This window comes from Castanea sativa, chromosome 5, assembly GCF_040712315.1.
Source record: "Castanea sativa cultivar Marrone di Chiusa Pesio chromosome 5, ASM4071231v1".
Taxonomy (NCBI): Eukaryota; Viridiplantae; Streptophyta; class Magnoliopsida; order Fagales; family Fagaceae; genus Castanea; species Castanea sativa.
The window spans coordinates 58,992,680-59,010,943 of NC_134017.1; the positions used below are offsets into that span (position 1 = coordinate 58,992,680).

The 18,264-nt window shown below is 45.0% G+C and overlaps 3 protein-coding genes across 3 annotated transcripts; all 3 read left to right on the forward strand.

The window, feature by feature from the left end:
• The first annotated feature begins 14,007 nt into the window (after nucleotides 1-14,007).
• LOC142635517 (uncharacterized) lies at nucleotides 14,008-14,952 on the forward strand. The gene has a single exon (XM_075809659.1). It carries the CDS (start codon nucleotides 14,008-14,010, stop codon nucleotides 14,950-14,952), a length of 945 nt encoding a protein of 314 aa, XP_075665774.1.
• A 1,038-nt stretch (nucleotides 14,953-15,990) lies between these two features.
• Nucleotides 15,991-17,346, forward strand: LOC142635518 (uncharacterized). The gene has a single exon (XM_075809660.1). It carries the CDS (start codon nucleotides 15,991-15,993, stop codon nucleotides 17,344-17,346), a length of 1,356 nt encoding a protein of 451 aa, XP_075665775.1.
• Nucleotides 17,347-17,502: 156 nt separating this feature from the next.
• LOC142635519 (uncharacterized) lies at nucleotides 17,503-18,264 on the forward strand. Its single transcript, XM_075809661.1, has 2 exons — nucleotides 17,503-17,633; nucleotides 17,871-18,264. The coding sequence occupies exons 1-2, from the start codon at nucleotides 17,503-17,505 to the stop codon at nucleotides 18,262-18,264; spliced, it is 525 nt and encodes a 174-aa protein (XP_075665776.1).

Consider the following 18,264-nt stretch of genomic DNA (forward strand, 5'->3'; position numbering starts at 1 on the left):
ACAGGTACTGCCGCTTTCATGGCGATCATGGTCACGATACGGCGGATTGCTATGACCTGAAACAGCAAATTGAGGCCCTCATTAGGCAGGGTAGGTTACAAAGGTTCGTCAGGAAGGAGAGAACGGATCAAAACCATGAACAAAATCCCCGACGGGAAAACGAACGGCCCAGACCACCAGTAGCGGACATACGGATGATAATAGGGGCAGTACTTCAGCAGGGTCGTCTAAAAAAGCTAGAAAGACCTATTTACGGACGGTGCAAAATGTCCAGTCAACGGGCTCCTCATTGGAAGAAATACGACGGAACAGCTCCAGCATCGAGTTTTCAGAAGAGGAGGCCCGACGCCTTCACCACCCCCATGACGACGCACTCATAGTTAGCATACAGGCAGGGGACTTCAACATCCACCGAGTCTTAGTGGACAACGGGAGCTCGACGGATATCCTTTACTACCCCGCGTTCCAGCAGATGGGGATTGCCAAAGAGCGCCTGATTCCGACATGCACGCCCTTCGTTGGCTTTGATGGAACTCGGGTCTATCCTTTAGGATCCGTCACATTAGCGGTGACAGTAGGAGACTACCCGCAGCAAATAATCAAGGATGTTTCCTTTCTCGTGGTCGATTGCTCCTCGGCGTATAACGCCATACTCGGACGACCCACTCTCAATGCATGGAGGGCCGTCACCTCTACCTACCATCTGATGATCAAGTTTCCCACCGAATATGGAGTTGGAGAACTGCGCGGAAATCAGGTGGCTGCACGGGAATGTTATGTTGCCATGATAGAGATGGATGACCATGTACAGGCAATGAACATCGAAGAACAGAGAACAGTAGCAGAACCCGTGGAGAAATTGGAAGAGGTACAACTGGATGATTCGAGGCCCGACCGGACCACCAAGATAGGAACCTCGGTCGATCAACCGGTTCGACATGCGCTCCTACTGTTCCTCAAAGAGAACCAAGACGTGTTTGCATGGAGCCATGACGACATGCCGGGAATAGATCCAGCAGTCATAGTTCATAAATTGAACGTGTCACCTTCTTTCTCTCCAGTTCGACAAAAGAAGCGCGTGTTTGCCCCCGAACGGGATCGAGCCGCAGCAGAGGAAGTGCAGAAGCTACGAGAAGCGAACTTCATACGGGAGGTGTACTACCCAGACTGGCTGGCAAATGTGGTAATGGTCAAAAAGTCAAATGGGAAGTGGAGAATGTGCGTTGACTTCACGGATCTGAATAGAGCGTGCCCTAAAGACAGTTACCCGCTCCCACACATTGACGCCTTAGTGGACTCCACCGCAAGACATGAGTTGTTGAGCTTCATGGACGCCTTCTCAGGGTATAATCAGATTAAGTTGGAGAAAACAGATCAAGAAAAAATATCATTTGTGACAAGCCAAAGGCTTTTTTGCTACAAGGTGATGCCATTCGGGCTCAAAAATGCAGGAGCCACATACCAGCGATTAATGAACAAAATGTTCGCACACCAAATTGGCCGGAACGTCCAGGTCTACGTAGATGATATGTTAGTGAAAAGCGCAAAGGTGTCGGATCATCTGAGGGACCTCCAGGAGACTTTCAACACTCTTCGAACATATAAAATGAAGCTGAATCCAAGCAAATGCGCATTCGGAGTAACCGCTGGAAAATTCCTAGGATTCATGGTGTCCCAGCGGGGCATTGAGGTCAACCCCGAGAAAGTGAAAGCAATTATGGAGCTATCTCCTCCGAGGACGGTGAAGGAAGTGCAAAGCTTGACAGGGAAGATAGCAGCCCTAAACAGGTTCGTATCGAGAGCAACGAACAAGTGTCTACCTTTCTTCAGAACACTAAGGAGATCTTTCGAGTGGACGGACGAATGCCAAAGGGCATTTGAGGAGTTAAAAGCATATCTCTCTGCCCCGCCATTGCTTAGTCCGTCCACGCCGGGGGAGGAATTGTTCCTGTACCTTGCCGTCTCATCAGCAGCGGTAAGTGCAGCTCTCATTAGAGAGGAAGGGAAGATACAAAAACCCGTGTACTTTGTTAGCCGGGCGCTAAGAAGCGCGGAAGAGAGATACCCACGGATGGAGAAACTCGTCTTCGTTCTTGTAACTGCAGCTCGAAAACTGAAGCCCTATTTTCAAGCACATACCATAATAGTCCTGACGGATCAGCCCCTGTGGAGAGCAATGAACAATCCTGAAACAGCCGGACGGATGGCTTTATGGGCTATCGAGCTGAGTGAGTACGATATCCAATACCAGCCACAAACAACTGTGAAAGGACAAATATTGGCAGACTTCATCGCGAAATTCACTACACCTGAGGAGCAGGGGGCAGAAGAGACGCCCACATGGAGAATTCACATAGACGGATCCTCCAATAAGCATGCGGGAGGAGTCGGAGTTGTACTCCACACCCCGGAAGGAGATAAGATTGAATGCATGATCCGTCTGGAGTTCCCCACTACAAATAACGAAGCGGAGTATGAGGCCCTAGTGGCAGGATTGGAGCTTGCAACAGCGGCTGGGGCCAGGAAGGCAGTAGTCTACTCCGATTCCCAAATCGTAGCCAGCCAAGTTAATGGGAGCTATGATTGTAGGAATGAACGAATGAGAAGGTACCTCGGAGAAGTGAGGGGTCGAACAAGTGACCTCCAATTCACGATAGCTCAGATCCCAAGAGAAGAGAATCAAGAGGCGGATCGACTCGCAAAGGCTGCTTCGGCCGAACCTATGATCGTCCCAGAACAGGTATTGTCCTTCGTCCAACATTCATCGCTACTAGATAACGTTCGAATGCAGGAATTAAGCACTAAAGATGATTGGACGGTTCCAATTGTGGCGTACCTCAAGGACGGCAAGCTGCCAGACAGGAAGGAAGACGCAAGGAAATTGAAGGTTAGGGCTGCCCGATTCATACTGATTAAAGACGTCCTCTACAAAAGAGGATTCTCCCGACCATATCTGAGAAGCCTTGGCCATGACGAAGCGGACTACGTGATGAGGGAAGTTCATGAAGGAATTTGTGGAAACCACTCGGGATCAAGGTTTCTGGTGCACAAGCTACTCCGAGCAGGGTACTACTGGCCGACAATGCAGAAGGATGCCCATATGTACGTTAGAGCCTGCGATAAGTGTCAACGGTTTGGCAATCTTATTAGACAGCCAACGGAGGAACTCACACCCATGACGGCCCCATGGCCGTTCGCACAATGGGGGTTAGACATCATGGGTCCATTTCCAATAGCGGCAAGACAACTGAAGTTCTTGGTGGTTGGTATTGACTACTTCACCAAGTGGGTGGAAGCAGAAGCTCTTGCTACTATCATGGAGAAAAACATTCGCAACTTTGTATGGAGAAGTATCATTTGCCGATATGGGATCCCGAGAGTGCTCGTTTCAGACAATGGTAAGCAATTCGACAACGATGCATTCTGAGACTTTTGTTCTCAGCTGGGAATCAAGAATCACTACTCGTCACCCGCCCACCCACAGGCCAACGGACAAGTTGAAGTCACGAACCGGTCCTTGTTAAAGATTATCAAGACCCGGCTCGAGGGGCAAAGGGCATGTGGCCAGACGAACTACCAAGTGTACTATGGGCGTACAGAATAACGGCAAGAACGCCAACAGGAGAGACACCGTTTCGATTGGCGTTTGGTGCTGAGGCCCTCATACCGGCAGAAGTGGGATTGATGAGCTACCGCGTGGAAAGCTATAACGAGAGCAAGAATATTGAAGCATTACATCTAGAGCTTGACCTTGTAGATGAAGTCAGGGCAGCAGCAGCCCAGAGACTGGCGCAGTACCAAGACATGATGGCAAAATGCTACAACTCCAAGGTCCGGCACCGAGACTTCAAGGTGGGAGATCTAGTGTTACGAAAAGTGCTTGGCGCTATGAAGGATGCATCCTTGGGAAAGCTGGGTCCTAACTGGGAAGGCCCGTACAGAATCATCTCATGGCACAGGAAAGGAACGTACTACTTGGAGACATTAGACGGAAGGAAGTTGGGCCATCCCTGGAACACGGAGCACCTGAAGAAGTACTACCAGTAGTGCAGCAATCATAAGACGATACTTACTGCCTTATTTTCAGTTTAATTTTAGACAGTCATAGCTTTTACTTTTTAGAACTCAAGTTTTCTTTTCCATTGACAATTTGGTTTGTTGAACTTATGAGAGGAATTTTTATTTAGAAAATACGAAATGCATGCTGTTGGAAATTCTACGAGTCCACAAAGTGGACAGATCATCCAAAGGGTGAAAAATCTACGAGGCCACTAAGTGGACGGATCATCTAAAGGATGAAAAACCTACGAGTCCACAAAGTGGACGGATCATCGAAGGGATGAAAAACCTATAAGTCCACAAAGTGGACGGATCATCCAAAGGATGAAACCCTACAAGCCCACAAAGTGGACGGACCATCCAAGGGATGAAAAATCTACAAGTCTACAAAGTGGATGGATCATCCAAAGGGTGAAAAACCTACAAGTCCACAAAGTGGACGGATCATCCAAAGGATGAAAAACCTACGAGTCCACTAAGTGGACGGATCATCCAAAGGATGAAAAACCTACGAGTCCACAAAGTGGACGGATCATCCAAGGGATGAAAAACCTATAAGTCTACAAAGTGGACGGATCATCCAAAGGATGAAACCCTACAAGCCCACAAAGTGGACGGACCATCCAAGGGATGAAAAATCTACATGTCCACAAAGTGGACGGATCATCCAAAGGATGAAACCCTACAAGTCCACAAAGTGGACGGACCACCCCAAAGGATGAAATTTCGGAGTCCACAAAGCGCACGGACCCCTTTGCCCATACAGTGGACGGGTCATACAGAAGGACAAAAACCTTCTGTCCATGCAGTGGACGGATCCACTAAAGAGCTAAATAAATAAGCAAAATAAAAAGCAAAGTTCAATCAAAGTGAACAGATAGTCTAGGACATACTGAAGAGATCATGCAAAGCATAAAACGACGGGTCCAAGTATGAACGGATTACCCAAGAAGTATCAATAATACAGTGCAGTTCAACAACAAAAAGTCCAAAAGAGTTGAACAAAATACAGAAAGTGAAATTTTTCCTTATCGCTACAAATTACATTAGTCTTTAATTGTGACGGGTTCCTCAGGGCCTTCAGGCAACGGCTGGAAAGAATCAATGACAGTCGTTTCTTCTGTAGCTTTAGCGACCCCGTCATCACCTGGAACCTCGCCAAAGAGTTCCTCCATCCCTTCAGAGTCGACGGGGTAAGCAGGGGTTCGGGCGTCAGTATCTATGATTATGTGAGCTAAGTCCAAGTCAGGGAATGACGCCTTCACCTGACGGATGCAGTCATCGAACCCGTTGCTAAAGGAGGAACCAAGCTCCGTCAGAAGTGCGTCGGAGTCTCGGTACTCTCTGACGGCATCAATTTTTGCTTGAAGAATATTTTCGTCATGGGCTTTCACCGTCTTCCTGAGCAGCTCCACCTCCTTCTCTAAGTTCTCGCGAGCCTGCTCGGAGAGCGTCAGCTTCTTCTCATGACGGACCCTCCATAGCTTCAACCCGTCCAGTTCTTCCGCCGTCACCTTTACCTTAGCACGTACTCGTTCAAGGGCTCTTTCCTGGGCCAGGCAACAGTCTGACAAGCCCTTGGCCATTAACACACCCTGCAACGGTTCGGATAGAAATAAATTCAGGACGGAAAAGAACGAAACGAAGTTAAAATGACGGAATAGGCCTATGACGGAAGCTAACCTGGGCTAAGCTGTATAGACATGTCTCCCCCATGGCCTCGGTGACATGGTTCCCCAGGTCTTCATAGTCTTCATCGGTTATGATGGAACCAATACGACGGAGAGCGTATTGGGGGTCTTCACGAAGCAGGACGGGGGGCTTCTCCTTCACGGGGTCCGGGTTGGTCATCAAACCCTTACCCTTGCCAATTCCAAGCTTGGGAACTGGTTTTGCCATGCCGGACCCCTGACCGGCGGGTAGACCCGTCACAAGTTTCTGCTTCTTGGAGTGACGGTCCCACCTCTCAGAAGATGGCCTTTTAGGAGCCGTCTGTGACGGATCCACCTTTGAAGCGTCGCCCCCTTGCTTCTTTTTTGCTGCTTGCTGTTTAATGATAGCCCGTCTCCTGGCGTCATCCATTTCTACAAAAGAAGACGGTCAACAAAAGAAATAGCATAAAGCCAGATTATTGACGGAAGGATTCCAGAACTTACGTTTGCGTACACCTGCGTCGTATCGTCGAGCGACGGGTGTAGGTTCAGGATCGTCACAATACCAATGTAACGTATCCAATGTGACGAGCTTCGACCAGGTCCGTTCAGACAACTTTGTCTTTTGGAAAATTTTCTCCAGAAAGCCGAACTGTTCGGTTGAGATAGGTGGACGGTCCCTCGCTGTAAAAAAAAAAAAGGGTAAGAGAAAATCCATGAAAATGAATGACGGTTAATGAGTAGACGGACTCGTACCAGACGGGGGCATTATCCCCCACGTTTTATCTACCGGCATGTAGTCGTCGTCACCTGGACGACACATCCAGTTATCTCCTCGAAGGAAGAAGTAACGACCCTTCTAGTTACGGTTGGAGTCTGGGGTCTCGGATACTAGCCTAAGTTCCGGACTCCTCGGCACAAAGCTGTACATCCCCCTTGATTTTGTAATTTCAGACGGACGGTAACAATGAAAAAATTCTTCCACTGTTAACCGTCTAGCTCCGTCAGACATGACGCCGTACAGTACCTCGACGCTCAGGAAAACCCTCCATGCGTTCGGAGATATCTGGGTGACGGCCAGACCCAGGTACTGGAGGAGACGACGGTGCAGTGCACTTAGGGGAAATCGGAGACCCGCTTTTAGCATTTGCTCATAGACACCGACATCTTCAAGACCATAGTAATAGCATTTTTCTGATTTGAATGGTAGACGGATGGATATGGTGTCGGGTATTTGGTATTTTTGCCTCAGCGTGTTGAAGTGCGCTGGCTTGATGGTTGACACGAAGTCATTCACCGTCCACAAAGGGAGCAGGACGAACTCCCTGAAGCCGTCAGGACCTATGACGGATTGGACCGGTGGGTCAACACCATCTAGGTTGTCGGTCGAGTCATACTCTAACCCATCCCCATCCTGCCCTTCATCTTCCTCATGGGAAAGAGAGCTGGCTGACGGTTCCCTCTCCCCGCTGGAGGTGTCTTGGTCTGCTTGACCTGACGGGAACACCTCTTCTTAACCCGCTCCCTCGCGGGCATAAGACTGACTACTTGACGCCTCACTAGACATCTGACACCTACATATGATGGGTAAAGGAAACCTAAGGCTCTAGATTTGTGCCGACGACGGGACCAACAAGAAAAATAAATAACAAAACATTGGATAAGAATAACTTACTAGTAAACGACGAGAAAAACACGACTGAGAAATTATCGGTACGTTGTTTCCCGGTTACCCAAAGGAGACGGTTACTCTCTGAACAAGGTCGACGGTAGCGCTCTGAACAGCAGAAAAATTTCTAAAAAGTGTAAAAGTGAATACTGAGGGTGATATATATAGAGGTAATAGTGCGGTAAACGAAGTGACGCATCGATTCTAGCAAACAACCATTGAAATCTCCCCACGTGTCCTTGAGCATTTATGACAGCATCCAGCGTGTCCGTTAGAGACTCTAACCGTCATTCCATGAAACCGCTTCGTAGAGATGACGGTATCACGGAATGAGGGGGCAACTGATAAGGGTAAAACCAACATGACGGTATGGCCGGTATGATTACAATAAGGTGACGGGTAATATGACTCAAAGAGGACGGATGGGTGGTAGACGGACAAGAAGAATTCATGCGTCGCTCTCTAGGCTACCTCAAACCACGCTATGTGATTAGGGCTGACGTGGCCCTGAGTGTGATTCACGCGAACATAAATACGAAGAATTCTTGCACTACACGTTAGCCTTAATCAAAGGAATTTCATAAGGAAAGGAATTCTTGAAGGTATGAGAATGGAAAGAGTTTTAATCATAGAAGGAAAGAGCTTGATAATCAAGGGATGGAAGTCGACTCTACACCCCTATAAATACATCCAAAACCCCCATGACTCAAGGTATGCACATTTGACTCAACTCTAGCACTTTAGGGTTGAAAAAAAATTCTAACTTGACCTTCGAAGGGTTTTTGGCCGGCACCACACCAGTGCTCTCTTTTAGGTCTCTTTGTTTTCTTTTTGTAGGTTTGATTCGAGTTGGAGAGTGCTTGCAACTTATTGGTGATATTTTCGACATCATCAGTTATGAACCTAGACTATCTCTATACTAATAGAAAAGGGTGCAGCCTCCACTGTTGACCAAATCAATCATCTCCTTTTTTTTATTGGCTAAAACAAGTCCAACGGCATCATGGAACTATAGGCTACTAGATTGATAGTTAAGGCTTCTAAATGGCTTCCTATATTTGATTGAATAGTTATATATGTATAATAATTTTTTTTACTATGAAGATTTAAAGCTTTTAAAAGGGAGTTTTGGCTTCTCTAGTAGACCATGATGATTATTGTAGTAGGAATTGTATATATATAGCCGTATGGTCACCATAGACTTTGAAATTGAACAAATAGAATAATAGGCTTGGACTTTGTAACTATGTTAAAGGGATAAGGGTGCTTGTGTTCATATGTATTCACACATAGCCTCCATTGTTGACTAAATCAACTATCACCCTTTTATTGTTTTCTAAAGCTTGTCCAGCAGCTTTAATGGGGGAATAGGCAACTAGATGAATGAATTAAGGTTTGTACGTGGGAGCCATGTTAGATTGAATATATATATATATATAATATTAGAGTCAATAGATATCCCACTTGATGTATATATATAATAGTAGAGTCAATACCCAGCAGCATCAAGTGGGAATGCTAAGCAACTAGATGGATAAATTAAGGCTATACGTGGCTTCCAATATTAAATTGGATAGTTTAGTGAATAAATAGAGGATTTTGGATATAACAATTTTGTCTAGGATAAAACCGTTTAAGCGTGAAAATAGATTTTTAAGTGGGAAATTGTGTATTGATGAACCTATTTTTGGTGTTGCTAGGTTTTAATTCTACAGATTTGTTGTAATTCAAGGGAGGTTGATTTCCTCTATTTATGTAACTAAGAGGTAAGTGGTGTTTGCTAATGTTGGGGGTTTTCCCAAAACAGTGTTTGATTATTAAACTATTTTATATCAAATAAATATGTTGATATTATATATAAATTGATACTTTATAAATGCTTGATGTGCACGTTGAATATTCTTTTTACGAAAAACATGTGGGACAACCTAAATTTATTTAAACTTGTGTGTGTGAATATATATATATATATATATTGATATTTTGAGAATTATGAATGGATTATTTATGTGAGCATCTTGAATATGTTTTGAAAACCTATGGCAAGTCGTGATTAAAAAGCTCAGTATTGTGTTAGTCCTTAGCAAGGGACAATCATACTGTAGCTAGTTCTTAGCAAGGGACGGTCCTAGAAAAGGGGACAGTGCACGTTTGGTAGCTCCTTAGCAAGGGAGTATACTATTGAGGATCCAAAAAGGAAGCTCCTTAGCAAGGGAGTGCACCTTAAGGTTCCAAAGGAACCATCCTTAAGAAAGAGAATGAAAAGGAGCTTCCAGTCCCAGAAAAGGGGATAGCACAACCCTATCAACGGGGCGTAAACGTTGACCATGAGTAAAGCCTAGGAAATTGTGTTTGTAATGGTATCAATATATATATACACTATGATGGCTCACTATATAAAGATTATCATTTCTTTTATATGAAATATTTGATGATAAAATATTGATGAGGTATGAGTAATGAATTGTTTGTAAGAATTATTTTTTTAAAGGTTGTTCCCACACCCCAATGTTAGTGAATTCCACTTATTGAGTTATCTCACCCTTCTTTATTTCCCCTTACAGATACATTAGATGGATTATTGGAGTAGAGATTTCTAGAAGTCAGCAGTTACAAATTATTTTGTGGGACTGAAGATTTTATTTTTACTTTTATGATATTAAACATTGTACTGGAGAATTTTTTTGAGGATGTTTTAATTTTTGGTGGATTAGATCTCTGACATTTGTGATGAAATTTTTAGGTTGCTGGATTCTTTTATTTAATATTTTTATGAATTTTTCAGATTAAATAGAATTTTATTGCTTATGATTTTTGGAGCGTTACAGATATCCTTTGGACAAAGGAGGGTAACCTAGAAATACACACTCCACAGACTTGGGCTGAAGTTTATTCTTATTATAAGGTGTAAGGAACGGGTAACAAACACACCCAAAGGTCCTAAGAGCTGAAAGAGGAGGTGACATAGAGTTTACCTTTCCTAAGGAGAAACAAGACCTAAGACCATAGAGGGCAGCCTATCAATAAAAAAAGAGGCCGTGGAAAGGATATAGGACCGGAAATTGAGTGGTAGGTGAGACTAATATAGTAAAGCTAAGCCAATTTCTATAATATGCCTATGTTTCCCTTATGAAATTCCATTTTGTTGGGGAGTACGTGGGTTGGAGGTCTGATGAAGTATCCCATGGTCAAAACAAAAGGATTGAAACTAAGAATTGACATATTCCCCACCATTATCAAACCTAATCACTTTAATTTTAGAGGAGTATTGATTTTCAACTAGGTTCTTAAAGTGCTTAAAAACAGCAAACAATTCACTCTTTTGTTTAAGTAGAAAGAACCAAGTAAATATAGTAAAATTATCAATGACCACAACATAGTAATTATATCCAAATGAAGAAGAAATGGGTGCTAGACCCCAAACATCAGAGTGAACAATTTGTAGCATAGAAGTAGATTGAATATCATGTTTGTGCAAAGGAAGTGTGTGCATCTTTGCACTTATACAAAATTTACAAGAAGAACATTCATCAACCTTATTGAATGGAAAATCATGATTTACAGATTTAATGGCAGAATGGAGAAGTTTTGCGCCTAGATGTCCAAGTCTTTTATGCCAAAGTGAGATTTAAGCAGATTTGATAGAAGACAAAGCAAAAGCTTGTGAAGTTTGATGAATTGAAGAGGTAGTCTAAGTAGTGGAATTGGATGAGGATGAGTATAGAGAAGATGATGCAAGAATGGGATGAACACCATCTTTACTCAATCCTTTGTAAAGGATCTTCCCCGAAGGTAAATCTTGAATAGAGAATCTGTAAGCATCAAAATAACAGAAAGCATTATTTTGCAAACAAAGCTTTTGAATAGATAGTAAATTGGATGCAAGATTAGGAACTCTAAGTGTCACGCCTCGAAGCCAAAAGGGTCCAAAGCATGAGAAAAGAACCATCAAGAGAGAGACTATAGGAGTTTTTCTTTTCTTTTCTTTTCCACAGGATACAAATATAACCATATTGAAATCTCCACATTACAAGTCAAAACTCTATAACACATTTACAAACAATAACTAAAAATCACGTGCCTCCAAATAATACATGAATATTTTACAAAACTCCAATTGGATTACACAAAGCCATATCCTTTCTAGAATACGCAACCTCAACATTGATTCTAGGCCTACTATGCCTAGGGCTAACAAACCTCGAGTATCCAACCTCCAATAGAATTAATTACCTCGTTACACTTGCAAGATTGAGTCACCAACCATTTGTGGCCCAAGTCTCCCAATTTAATATAACACACCAACCACCACCAGTAAATTAAGATTTATCCTCGACGTGTAGCTAAATTATCTGTAAAACTATTAGAGAGTGGGAGGAGCTAAAGCCCAGTAAATAGCATAATTAATGGGAGTGGGGGAAATGCAAGTTTCATGATAATGCACCTTTTACCAAACATGCTATAAAATGGAAAAAACCATTTAACTTGTGCAAAATTAATTTCCTTTACAACATGACAAGAATGAAAGGTATAATATAGCACCAAGCTTCCCAAAATAACTATGAAACTACCTATTAGTCAATGTGAGCCATAAATATATCCAATACCATTTCAAAACCAGAAACCTCACCCAAGGCCACATGACAAGGTTGTCACATAGATGATGTGGTCACACAAATGGGGTAATCACCAATATCATGGCACAATGACAAATCAACATTAAAAGCTCACAAGTTAATGTATTTGAAATATACAGTTCACTTCCAAGTAGTTTCACCAAATATTTTAATAACCAAATATCCATAATATTCTCAAAGTCCTCAAAACCATTTCTTGTCATAAATATTTTGCATAAAATTCCCAAATATATACAAGCTAAGATAAAGAATCTTTAGAATTTGCCAATAATGCAATAAATCTATAAAATCCATTCCAAGAATTTTATAAATGATAGTGGTGGTTTTACAAGTTGCTAATACTTTAAGAAGGCTGACGGGAGTATCGAGTCCGTCAGCCATGGTCACTAGAACATCTCCTTTTGACGTTCGCAGCTACGCCCCATACGTGACGGCGTTGGGTTGAAGTATCAGCTGACGGAGTGAAAGCTTAGGGTCCCAAGCTGACGGAGTCAAAGCTTAGGATCCTAAGCTGACGATCTTGTCCGAGACACACATAGGCTGACGACCGCATAAGAGATGTACGTAGGGTGACGACCTTAGGAGGTAAAAGCTGAAGAGGTAACCCGACCTTCATCCTTAACCTATTTTGTCCTCTACGTATGTGCATACAAGGAAATTTCTTGCGCTACACGCTCGGCCCTAGTCAAGAAGATTCCTATAAGGAAAAGGGCTCTAGGTGATACACAAAATCCATAAATTACTCTTCTAGAAGGAAAGTACTTCCTCACCAAGGCGCTTATTTCGGATCCATGCCACTATATATACCCCAAAATCCTCATAAGCCAAGGTATGCATAATTAACTCGACTCTGGCATTCTAGGGTTGTAAACAGACTCTAACTTGACCTTCGGAGGGTTTTTGGCCGGCACCACACCGGTGCCCTTTGTTGGTCTTGTCTGTTGTTGTGCAGGTGTTGTTTCGAGTAAGGTGAGCATCACGTGACAACTGGTGGATTTCCGTTCGTCATCAGTTGGCGCCGTCTGTAGGAAACGAGATTACTTAGCCTTTGCTCTATTCTTAAGACAAAAGTTGCATGGTACTCACTCGATCAATGGCAACGAACAACAATCAAGGCGACGAACCGCACGCCACAGCTCTAAAGAGGCAAGTCCAAATGCTTGCAGCGGCGGTTGAGCGCCTCACCAAGCAGAATCATGATTTAGAAGAACAATTGCGACAAAGGAATGCACACTCGAGTGCACCAAGGGAAGACCAGGAGGGTGCTAGTCCGGAAGGAAGGAACGCAGAAGGGCCTGAGGGTAGCAACGCTCCAACTAGACTGGAGCGGCAAGAGACCAACCGGCCATCCGTCTCGGACACCATGCCGACTCACATAGCAGCTGAGATGTAGGAAATGAGGGAACGTATGGATGCGATGATGAACGCCCTTAGAGGGCGAGTATCCAACGGCCTGGATGACCTAGTCCATAGAATGGATTTGCCTTTCACAGCGCTCGTGAATTCATGCTCCTTTCCTCCAAAGTTTCGCATGCCTCACGTGGAGAATTACGACGGATCCAAGGACCCATTGGATCACTTGGAATCTTTCAGAACCCTAATGCATCTTCAAGGCGTACCGGATGAAATCATGTGCAGGGATTTTCTCACCACTCTGAAAGGACCTGCGAGGGACTGGTACAGTAGGCTGACGCCTAATTCAATCAGCACTTTTAAGGAATTAAGAGCACAGTTTGTATCACACTTTATCGGGAGTCACCGGCATAAGAAGTCTATTGCGTGTATATTGAATATTAAGCAACGAGAAGATGAGACATTAAGGTCATACATAGCCCGCTTTAACAAGGAAGCCCTCTCGATAGACGAGGCAGATGACAAGATACTTATGGCAGCATTCACAAACGGGCTACGAAAGGGTAAGTTCTTGTTCTCTCTACGCAAGAATGACCCAAAGACTATGTCCGATGTGTTTTACAGGGCGACGAAGTATATGAACGCAGAGGATGTCTTGCTAGCACAAGAGGACAAGCCTAGAAAGAGGGAAGGACAGGAAGATGCGCAACCGGACAAAGGGCGAAAAATGGCAAGAACCAGAGAACGACGAGAAGATCGACGACCCAAACCGCCTACGGGAAGATTCACGAACTTCACTCCCTTAAACGCTCCTATCGACCAGGTACTAATGCAGATTAAAGATGAAGAAACTTTGGCCTTTCTTGGTAAATTGAAGGGAGACCCCAACAGGAGACCAAGGGGCAAATACTGCCGGTTTCATCAAGATCATGGCCACGACACCGTTGATTGCTACGATTTGAAACAGCAAATAGAAGCTCTTATTAGACGAGGAAGGCTGCAGAGGTTCGTCAACAAGGAGAGGGCGGACCCACCACAAAATCAGGCCCCTCAACGAGACAATGATCGCCCCAGGCAACCTATAGGAGATATAAGGATGATTGTAGGGGGCACCATGACTGTCGGGTCATCCAAGAAAGCCCGAAAGACATACCTCAGAACGGTTCAGAACGTCCAGATGACAAGTTCCGCACCCCAAAGATCACGGATTGACAATCCCCCCATTGAATTTTCAGAAGGAGACGCCCGGTGCCTTCATCATCCCCATGACGATGCTCTGGTCGTCACTATACAGCCAGGAGACTATAACATATACCGAGTCCTTGTAGACAACGGTAGTTCAGCAGACATCCTCTACTATCCTGCTTTCCAACAAATGGGAATTGGAAGGGAACGATTAGTTCCGACTAACGCCCCACTCGTTGGCTTTGGAGGAGCGAGGGTACTTCCACTTGGCATTATCACTTTGGCAGTAACCGTTGGAGACTACCCACAGCGGATCACCCGGAATGTAACATTCCTGGTAGTTGATTGCTCGTCGGCCTACAATGCCATCATAGGATGTCCAACCCTCAACTCATGAAAAGTCGTAACATCGACGTACCATTTGATGTTAAAATTCCCTACTGATTATGGAATTGGAGAATTGAGGGGAAATCAAGTATCCGCACGCGAATGTTACGTAGCCATGATGGAGATGGACAATCACGTTCAGGCCATGAACATAGAGGAACGTCGGATGGCGACAGAGCCCGTCGAAAGGCTCGAGGACGTACTTCTTGACGAAGCCCACCTGGAGCGAACGACCAAAATCGGCACCCTGGCCGACCTGGCGGTACGTCAAGAGCTCGCGGCCTTCTTGAAAGAAAACAAGGATGTGTTCGTATGGAGCCATGAAGACATGCCAGGAATCAACCCATCAGTCATGGTACACAGGTTAAACGTGTCGCCATCTTTCCCGCCCGTCCGACAAAAGAAAAGAACCTTTGCCCAAGAAAGAGATCAAGCAGTAGCAGAAGAAGTCCGCAAACTACAAGAGGCGGGATTTATCAGGGAAGTGTACTACCCTGATTGGTTGGCAAACGTCGTGATGGTAACAAAGAACAACGAAAAATGGAGGATGTATGTCGACTTCACGGACTTAAACAAAGCATGCCCCAAAGATAGCTACCCCTTCTCGCAGGTCGACACCTTGGTGGACTCTATGGCGAAACATCAGCTGTTGAGCTTCATGGATGCATTTTCTGGATATAACCAAATCCGAATGGACGAAGCTGATCAAGAAAAAACTTCGTTCGTAACAAGCCAAGGCCTTTTTTGCTACAAGGTCATGCCCTTTGGCTTGAAAAATGCTGGAGCGACCTATCAGAGGCTCATGAACAAGATGTTTGAACGACAGATTGGAAGAAACATTCAGGTATATGTCAACGACATGCTGGTCAAAAGTCAAAGGGAAGAAGATCATTTGGAGGATCTCAAGGAAACCTTTGATACTCTTCGCTCCTACAACATGAAGCTCAATCCAAGCAAGTATGCCTTCGGAGTGACGGCGGGAAAGTTCTTAGGATACATGGTATCCCAAAGAGGCATCGAGGCCAACCCGGACAAGATTCAGGCCATTATGGGGATGACACCCCCTAAAAATATGAAGGAAGTACAAAGCCTCAATGGCAGGGTCGCCGCGCTTAGTAGATTTGTATCGAAGGTAGCAGAAAGATGTCTACCTTTTTTTCGCACATTGAAAAAATCCTTTGAATGGACGGCCGAATGTCAACAAGCGTTCGAAGATTTGAAGGTCTATCTCTCTTCGCCGTCATTACTAAGTCCCTCGCAACCAGGAGAAGAACTGTTCCTTTATCTGGCCGTTTCCCCGGCCGCTGTCAGTGCGGCCTTAGTTAGAGAAGACAACAAGGTTCAACGGCCTGTGTACTACGCAAGCAAGGCATTGCATGGTGCAGAAGAGAGATATCCCCCTATGGAAAAACTTGCCTTCACTCTGGTCATGGCGGCCCGTAAACTCAAGCCATACTTCCAAGCCCATACGATAGTCATCCTAACTGACAAACCTTTACGGCGAGCAATGGGCAGCCCTGCAGCCGCCGGACGAATGGCGTTATGGTCAATAGAATTGAGCGAATTTGATATACAATATCGCCTTCGCATCGCCATCAAGGGACAAGCGGTTGCCGACTTCATTGCAGAGTTCACCAGCGTGGAAGGCGAAGAGGCAAAAAATCCCCAATGGAGCATTTTTACAGACGGGTCGTCCAACAAGAAGGCTGGAGGAGTAGGGGTCGTACTTAAATCTCCGATAGGTGACGAGATCGAATGTATGGTTCGTCTCGATTTTCCTACAACTAATAATGAAGCTGAGTACGAAGCCCTGATAGCAGGTTTAGATCTTGCCCAAGTTGTAGAGGTCGCAAACGTAGTTGTTCACTGCGACTCCCAGGTCGTTACAAGCCAAGTAAACGGCGAGTACGAGTGCAAGGGCGAAAAAATGAAGAAGTACTGGGAGCAGGCAAAGAAGAGGATAGATAGGCTGCAAGCTAAGATAGTCCAAATTCCAAGAAGTGAAAAAGAACAAGCCGACCATCTTTCCAAAGCCGCATCTGCAGAGTCTATGATCATCGTTGACAAGGTACTTTCTTTTACCCAGCCCTCACCATTAATAGACGTTGTCAACATACAGGAAATTGGTTCCGAAAACAATTGGACCACCCCCCTGATCTCCTACTTAAAAGATGGCACGCTGCTTGAAGGGAAGGAGGCTGCAAGGAAGCTGAAGGTCCAGTCAGCACGGTTCGTCTTGATAAAGGACGTCCTCTACAAGAGGGGCTTCTCTCGACCGTACTTAAGATGTGTAGGCCCCGAAGAGGCAGACTATGTTATGAGAGAAGTACACGAGGGGATATGCGGCAACCACTCTGGATCACGGTCATTGGTACATAAGTTGATTCGGGCCGGATACTACTAGCCGACAATGCAAAATGACGCCCAGGTTTATGTGAGAGCTTGCGACAAATGTCAAAGGTTCAACAATATCATTCGGCAGCCGGCGGAAGAATTGACCCCCATAACCGCCCCATGGCCGTTCGCCCAGTGGGGGTTGGATATCATGGGACCATTCCCAATGGCAGCAAGGCAACTGAAGTTTCTCGTCGTCGGCATCGATTACTTCACCAAATGGGTCGAAGCTGAAGCCTTAGCCACGATCACTGAAAAGAATGTACGGAATTTCGTATGGAAAAACATTGTTTGCAGGTACGGAATTCCAAGAGTCTTGATCTCGGACAACGGTAAACAATTTGACAACAACTCTTTCCAAACCTTCTGCTCAGAGCTAGGAATCAAGAACCACTATTCCTCCCCAGCCCATCCTCAAGCAAACGGGCAGGTTGAAGTCACGAACCGATCCTTGCTTCGAATCATCAAGACTCGGTTCGAGGGGGCGAAAGGCATATGGCCTGAGGAGCTGCCTAGCGTACTATGGGCGTACAGAACGACAGTAAGGACTCCTACGGGGGAAACTCCGTTCCAGCTAACATACGGGAGTGAAGCGGTCATCCCGGTCGAGATAGGACTCACAAGTTACAGGGTGGACAATCATGACGAAGGAAGAAATGACCAAGAGCTACGTTTACAGCTGGATCTAGTTGACGAGGTAAGGGCGATGGCTGAGCAGAGACTTGCACGATACCAGGACCTCATGGCCAAGCATTACAACTCCCGAGTCAAGCGCCGAGACTTCAAATTCGGAGACCTCGTTTTAAGGAAAGTAATGGGCACTGCCAGAGATCCTGCACAAGGAAAGCTTGGCCCAAACTGGGAAGGACCTTACAAGATTACATCAGGGCTAAGAAAGGGCACTTACCACTTAGAAACGCTCGACTGA